This window comes from Eurypyga helias, unplaced genomic scaffold (assembly GCF_000690775.1).
Source record: "Eurypyga helias isolate BGI_N326 unplaced genomic scaffold, ASM69077v1 scaffold29050, whole genome shotgun sequence".
NCBI lineage: Eukaryota > Metazoa > Chordata > Aves > Eurypygiformes > Eurypygidae > Eurypyga > Eurypyga helias.
Genome location: NW_010226738.1, coordinates 1,469 through 9,410, shown reverse-complemented (window position 1 = coordinate 9,410; position 7,942 = coordinate 1,469). Strand labels below are relative to the sequence as shown.

The 7,942-nt window shown below is 41.4% G+C and overlaps 1 protein-coding gene across 1 annotated transcript; it reads right to left on the bottom strand.

Annotated features, from left to right (window-relative positions):
• Nucleotides 1–5,386: 5,386 nt before the first annotated feature.
• PEX13 (peroxisomal biogenesis factor 13) lies at nucleotides 5,387–7,668 on the bottom strand (the record flags this gene model as incomplete). Its single annotated transcript, XM_010154326.1, is given in 4 exon segments — nucleotides 5,387–5,994; nucleotides 6,450–6,575; nucleotides 6,988–7,400; nucleotides 7,402–7,668. Coding segments are annotated over 4 exon segments (1,102 nt in total), but the record flags the coding sequence as incomplete, so codon positions are not given.
• Between the last annotated feature and the right edge of the window lie 274 nt (nucleotides 7,669–7,942).

Here is a 7,942-nt window from a genome sequence, read left to right as displayed (position 1 = left end):
GCGCCCGGCGTCCAGTAGCCTAGCAACGCACCGCCTCCGCGTGACGCCGCCGTGACGCCAGACTGCGCCTCCGCGTCGTCACCAGCCGGTGACGCAGCCCGGCCCAGACGGGCTAGGGCGTTACAACACGCCTCGCGCTCCAGACCACGAGCGATGGCACGGTGACCTCACCCTAGCTCAGTGTGACGTCACACAGCCCCATCCCCCCTGCTGCCTGCACCCCCATCCACCCCAGCTCGGGCTGCCTGAGTACGGCCCCAGCACTGCACCAGAATGAGGAACTCTGATGACGGTTTTTCCGTACAAGTCCACAGTGGCATTCCCAAAAGCAGTCAAGTGAAGGAAAAACCTCGGCTGTCCGGTCACGCAAAGTTCTTACCAGCTGTCAAAGTAGCGTGTCAGAGACAAGGATTAGTCTCACGGTATAAGCACCACAAATTAACCAAGAGTTTGGTTAAAGCACTCTTGCTACAGACTGCATTGCACCCACAGAAAGATGCTGACCAAAACCAGCCTTAATTTAAGCTTCTCCCAGGTTTTCAGCTGAGCTAAAAGTTTGATACACTTGTAAACTATAAAAGCAGGAACAGAACACCTAGCTTCTTATTACAGTAATTAACGAAAAGGATTACACCAGCAGCCCAACCACCAGAAGCCATGCAGGGCTCCCCTCAAACCAGAGGGGTCAGACATCCCAATCCTGCTATTTCATCCATTGGTGGTTTGTTCCCTACCGCATGTCTGCAACTGTGCAAAATCCTCCCAAACGTTAAAAATCACTTCCCTTGGGAAGCGACGTGTGCCTGCTAAGGATCAGCCCAGATCCCCATGTCCTGTGTGGAACATAAAATAATCCTGCCCCATCCTGTTCTTCTTTCTACCCCTGGCTAAATCCCACTCAAACATGCCATACAACTTCTGTTCCTCCTGGGTATTTTGGCAGGAACCGCGGAGGTAATCATGGTGACACGGCTATTAACTGTTTTCTTCCAAAAAAAGCTGCCCCTAAACTCTGGAGTAACACAGTGAGGGCAGAGAATGCAAAAAACAGCACAGAGAAGTTCAGGAAAAGGAGTGCACCGATCTAGAAAAGCATGTGAAACCTCAGCTCTTCAAGTACGTATGAAAGCTTGGTTTGAGTTTCAGTGAGGGCGGAGAACACTCCTGATTACATGCCGTCCCTCAGCAATCCGTAGAACAAGCTAATGCTGCAATATTGCTATATTATTATGGCATTAAGTTATTACACTATGAATGGAAGCTTGATGGTATGCCAGAGAACTGGCAACACGGTTTTTTAATTAACCTGTGCTGTCAGGCAGAAGCTCAGCCCCTCCCTTCCTGTTTTTTGTAAGAAAAAAAAAACCAACACCCCAAAATAACAGTATTTGAGGAAAAACCCATCAATATCTCAGATTTTCCGCATTTGATACTCAAGAGACTATGCCTGTTCAGTTACCTGTTCAGTTACCAATAATTCAAACGTACCAGAAGTAGCTTTTCACCTTTAAAGCATTTTCATTTCTTAAACAAAAAAAACCATAAAGATACCCTTCAGGAGCATAAATAATCGATGTCATTTGCTCGCGTCTTACAGTTGTGCGACAGTTTTGTGACTAATGTGAAGTTTGGGGAACTCCAGTATCTCAAAATAGCATTAAAAAGGGGAGATAAGAAAGAATCTGGACATCATGCCTATGGTACTAGTTAAACTGGTTACACAAGTATGTGTGGTTCAGGGGGAAATTATCCAGCTGCTTAAAGGCTGTGTTCAGTATGGCTACAAAATCCAGAAGACAGCTTTTTCATCCCAAACCTGCTTCAAATTGGTCTACAGAAGAGCCAGCCCAGGCACACAAATGTGAAAAAAATAAGTGTATTACTACCTGTGGACACATGCAACTACCATCTGTCAAAAGAGGCCACAAACATTCGCCAATTCCAACACACAGCCACACCTGCACGGATTAAAAAGACCTGGAAGGAACTGCTTAAAAACACATGCTTTCACACTATCTATGTTTTGTACAGTAAGTACAATTCTGCTTCTCTCACGGACAAGAGTATTTCTACAACGGTGCAGCAAGAAAATCACTCTGTTGGTTTCTAAGTTTGTACCTCTTCTGGAAAATTTTCATTGCAACCACATCAGATTTATGAGAAACTCTATTTTCTGTGCATTTACCTCATTAGCAAATTTCACTGAGATCGCCAAGTAAGTCAAAACCACCTTACTAGCTCAGATGCAGTCTAGTTCCACGGAAGGATGACCTTTTGAACCTGTGCAAAGGAAGCCGACAATTTTAGTAGGTTCTACTAGACAAAGAGAGTGTTTTAAATTCATTATTCAGAGATCTGAACAGCACTTCGAATGGGTGCATGTTCATGTACTGCTGGCACCCAGAGAACCAGGCAAAACTGGCCTCTGTCATCAGTTCAGGCGGTATTCAAGCATTAAATGACTGTTATACTAAACGGTATCAGTAAGATTAAAGTAAGATTAAACTAAAGCCTTATATAAACATATGTTATAGGCCTGTTACAGACTTCTAGGTCTGCTCCACATATATAAATAGTTCCAAAGAATAACATACAGGTAACTTAGTATCTTAAAATGAGAGTCAATTGCTTAATGCATAATTTATAGCAATATTTCAGCAGCATTTCTTTTCTGAGCTCTTCTGCATACTCTTGTTGCAGCCACACCTGCTCCTTTTAGTCTTCTCACCTTTCTAAACTTGTGCAAGCCTCGAGCAGCCTGTCAACCAGCCTCCCTTTTTCAGCCAGCATTCACTTACGTGGTTTTTCTGTAGCCTGACATACGGGCAGGAACACAGACACTGAAAGTGTAGGACTCATTTTTTTCCCTAATGCTAGTTCATGCATTAAAAAAAACCAAAAACCAAAACCTTAAAGCACAATATATATTTTACTTTGATGAATTTTAATACCCTCCTGTAGTCAGTACAATTAATTGTGAGTTAAATAACTTAATTCATTTTCTCAGAGCCTTCTTTTTCCCATTTAAGTAATCACAAGCTTGAAAGGATCAAAATTTCTGCCAAGATTTAGCAGATACAGTTATGACAGCAACTGGTAGACTAAGTCAAACTACTATAAAGACGAGTTAGTTATTAATAACTTATCTTCCTACTGTAAGATTTGTTTTCAAAATAGTATGATTTGAAAATGAAATTAAATTCATCTTTGAAAAACTGGTAAGATTTAAAGATCCCAACAAACATCACAGTACTGTCTTTCCAATTGCTCTGAGCAGAAAAAACAGAAGTCTACTTGAATGGATACTCTACAAAAATGTTGGGGTTTATTTATTCATTTATTTAAAAGACCCTTCCTCTGATTGAAATCTTTCACTGCTACAAGAGAGGCTGACAGTCCATTAATTAAATCTCACAACAGTAAAGTAATTCTTTCCATGAATACGCACTGTAAGCAGAGCTGTACACCTTATACGCCCCAACCCTCATTTTTTCCTCTCTATATTTTATATATCGGTATTGTTTGCCATTTTTATTTCAACAACAGATGTGATTTCCAAATATAGGTAATTTTCTTCAATGTCCTGGTAGACAGGGAGATGTCTCAGGAACATGTTCTGTTTTAAACCTAGTAAACCTAGTTTCAAGTTTCTCATGTGCCAGTTAACTACTCTTTCCTTTCCCTCTGCTCTTGAAGATGTAAACATCTAGTAAAAACGATTCTGTGCACCATCTCCCTGTACCTGAGCACCACCACTTAAATTCTTGCTCTAATTATCAACAACAGGCATTCAGCGATTACTTTTAAATCCAAGGTTGCAGCACCCATCTTTTCAGCCGCTCTACCTCAATAAAAAACTGTGCTTACTTCAATTTTTCTTGCCGGAGTTTGTTGTGAACAGAATTCTAAGAACTCAAGGCCAGCAAACGCAATTAAAACATAAATACCGAAAGCTTTGCAAACATATAATGGGTGTTGAAGATCTCTGTAGAAACAGTCAAACAAACTACTGGATCAATTCAGCACAGGCACATGCCCTACTTTTACTAATGCTTTTGAGTACCTTTAAAATAAAAAAGAAAAGCTATTTGAATCATTAAGACAAGCTGTAGTTATTTTATCATTGCTCTAACCTTCAGAAGCCCAACATGTTATATATATATTTTACAAGGAAAAAAGTTTTAATCATCTTTGTTTCATTAAAAAAACCCCAACAAAACAGTATTTCAATAGAGAATTCTCAAACAACAATATGAAGAAAATACTAAATACTCTGAACAGTCTTCATGTTTTTATGGCTTTTCATAAATCAGAGCCCTCAAATTTTATGGGCAAATGCCAAATTTATCACCTGAAAGGCAGCATAACTTTTCACTCTTCAGTTAACTCCAAGACCTTAGCTAACCAAGACAATTAAGCAAGAAATGTGACTTTTTCTTTGCTACTGGAATTACCTTAAACTTCCACCAACCCAATGCTTTCCTACCGCACTAAAAGGCAGGATAGATATTTTGACATTCATATAAAACCAACACAGAACAGAAACAAGCTGAGATGCAGGTGGCACTTGATAGACCATTGATAGGCAGTTAACCTGCTACAACACAAGATGGCTAGGAGTGATGCAAAGTTAGTTTACCACAGAATGGAGTAACAAATAGTAACTGCACTGGGCAGTGTCTGCAGGATACCCTTTATTCTAACGTTCTTTCACCAAACAAGAGAGAACTGGTTAGAATTACTGCTGAAGCCTCGTTGTTCTTCCATTGTAAACTGTATTTCTCCTCCCTCCCTCACAAGTCCCCGTTTTTAAAGGAGCCCCACTACCTACGAAAAGCAACTTATAGAGAGAACTGGTTAGAATTACTGCTGAAGCCTCGCTGTTCTTCCTTTGTAAACTGTATTTCTCCTCCCTTCCTCACAAGTCCCCGTTCTTAAAGGAGCCCCACTTCCTACGAAAAGCAACTTAAAACTTCTCAGAATGCAATTGCGTCACTTGAATCTCTCGCAAATCTCCCTCCTTTCAGGGGGAAACAATGTGCTGTTGCTATTTTAGGTTAGAATTACTGCTGAAGCCTCGCTGTTCTTCCTTTGTAAACTGTATTTCTCCTCCCTTCCTCACAAGTCCCCGTTCTTAAAGGAGCCCCACTTCCTACGAAAAGCAACTTAAAACTTCTCAGAATGCAATTGCGTCACTTGAATCTCTCGCAAATCTCCCTCCTTTCAGGGGGAAACAATGTGCTGTTGCTATTTTATGGTCCTCAGCGCCCAGTTTTGGAGGACATCTTACAGGAATCTATCTTCCCTTTGCACATCTACTGAAGAGGCCTCTTGTCAAGCCAACATTCCAATGAAGAGTGGATGCTAATCTCCAGATTTCACCAAGTTTGTCTCCTTAACAAGAACAGGCTGGCAGTCCCTATTCTTCTGTTGTTTGCTTTGTTATAAATGCCTCAATTCTCCTCCTCAAGATTGTACAGTTGCTGCCAGGTGGCTGGGTAGAATCACTAATGTACAGCTTCAGGTGAGTCAAAAATAAATATTACAAATTTGAGCAATCATTTCTCCATCCCTCCGCCAGTCAGTAGCAGCAATAACTGGTACAGACCCATCAGTGTTCCACTACAAGACAGATTTTCAACAAACCTTAAATGTTATCAATAAAGCACAGTTCAGTTGCTTTCTTGATTAAAGTGCATTAGAGTTCCTGTTTCTCTCCACTAACCGCAGCAGAGTCAGATGCAACGGGAGCTTTATTGCTTGCAGCAAAAACAGAATCAAAAGCAGCCTCCTGCTCCTCTAAGGTCACAGCAGCAGCGGATCCTCTAACAGATGGGCTGGTGAAGGCTGGCCGTTGCTCGACAACCCTCTCCAGGTCCACTGTTTTCCTACCTCTTCTTTTGCCCAGGATTTTGATGTAATTAGCTGGCACAAGTCCTGTTGTTTGGCCATCGTAACTAGCCAGAAGCCAACCGCGGATCTTGGGTTGTTGTTCTGAAGAAGAAAACGCAAACCCGTTAAGTTACAAAACAATGTAATATATGTTACCATCGAGGCACAAACACACCAGAAGGTAGATGACACCACAGCTCATCACGCAAAGAAAATAATTCTGTGATCAAAGGCAAATACAAATTACTTTGCAAGAGAAGTGACTAGGATCTGCAGTGGTGAGGTGAGCTGAACAGTACTGTGAAGTGCAAGTTGTTTTGAAATTGATGACACCACCACACTGCAAAGTTTAGGCAGCATCATATCTTAGGGAAATTGAACAAAACTACCCCGTCAGTTTTACCACAATGCAAGTAATAACTTACAGAACAAAAAAATCAGCGTGGATGATGAGTTCAGTCAAATAAAGCGGTGGGGTTTTTTGTTTTCATTTTCAGACCCTAACAACGTGACTTATTGCACATATCATTAGAAAATAAATTCAAAATTAAATTTACCTTTGGGTGCTAATTTTAGCATGTCACCAGCACGGAAAGAAATTTCTTCTTCCGAGAGTGCACTGAAGTCATATTCTGCTCTCCCAACTACATGATCATCTTCTCCACTCGCCCAGTTACTCGATACTGTTTCCAAAAAGAAATTAAAAGGTTACTTGCTCTGAATTACAAAGCATTGGGGTTTTTTAAAGGAAAATGAAGAAAGCACCTTAACTTCATTGCTAAAACTTTTCCAATAGGGAACTGACAGGAGTAACAACCAAAGCATGGTTTGTTGAGTCAATCCAACCAATACTTCCCCACCCCCAACTGCCACATCTCATAGAAAGGAAACAGAAACAGACAGGAGCCATGATTTTGGAATCACACAAAGCTTACCATGAAACCACATGCTAACTCAACAACAGGCCACTTAAACAGGCTGCTACTTGTACCACATGCATAAAATCCAGTATTATATTACTGTAATGCAAGATTAATTGCTATACAGGTGACAACAAGAGGAATGCACTTCTCGTGTGCTGCAGATCATCTTTACCTGTTTCTTCATCACTGTATGTAGAAAGCAGTTTCCAAATCAGATAGGGACCTCCCATTATAACAGCAAAGAACAAGAAAATAGGCCAGGATTTTGCAGAGTTAGCTGCCTTGTCTTCAAGGCCAACACGAGCTACCGTCCCCTCACTTTCAGCCCACAAATCCTCATTCTCGGAGCTCTTCCGCAGACCCAGTAATCGTTGCAGACGTTGGTAGAGGTATCTTATAGTTCTCACTAAAGCGAAAGCTGAAAACACCTTTGTGAAGTGTACTTTGAGGCGGGAGAAGTGATTGGCTACATCCAACACCGCTCTGAAACTGTTGTACACAGCTGAGAAGGTAGCATCCATCATCATGCTGACTGAGGCAAATGCATGCACAATACTTTCAATGGACTGAAATGCCCCTCTGCTTAACAAACCTGCTGGGAGGAATATCATCTGTACGAAAGCGGTTATAACCCAAACCACCATATCCGTAACTGTAAGGGCTATAGCTTCCATAAAAAGAGGTTCCATATGAACTGTAGCCTGGAGAAAAAGAACTACTATATGCTGGCCTGAAAGTGCTCAGACTGCTGCTTCCCGTTTGCTGTGAGGGTCTTGGCAAAATCGGTGGAGGTATTCGTGCAACTGTAGGCGGTCCAGGCCTGGTCAGCAGATTGTCACCCAAGTCAGCAGACCTAAACGAATTCAGACAAGCAAGATCAGTACGCAAAGTAAGTTTATATTTTCATTTCCCCAGAGTTCTTGGTTAACTATATAACTAGGAGAGTACGTTTCAGTAGTGCCAGGGTGGGGAACCTGGTAGCCAAACACTCATTATGTTGCAAAACATCTGTGGGCAGTAAAAATTGTAGTCAGGTAGTACAGGTCTTACGGGGGAAAAAACATGATGAGATAATTTAGTGTAAATATGAAACCACAGTGTATCTGAAATGTACACATGGAAAAACT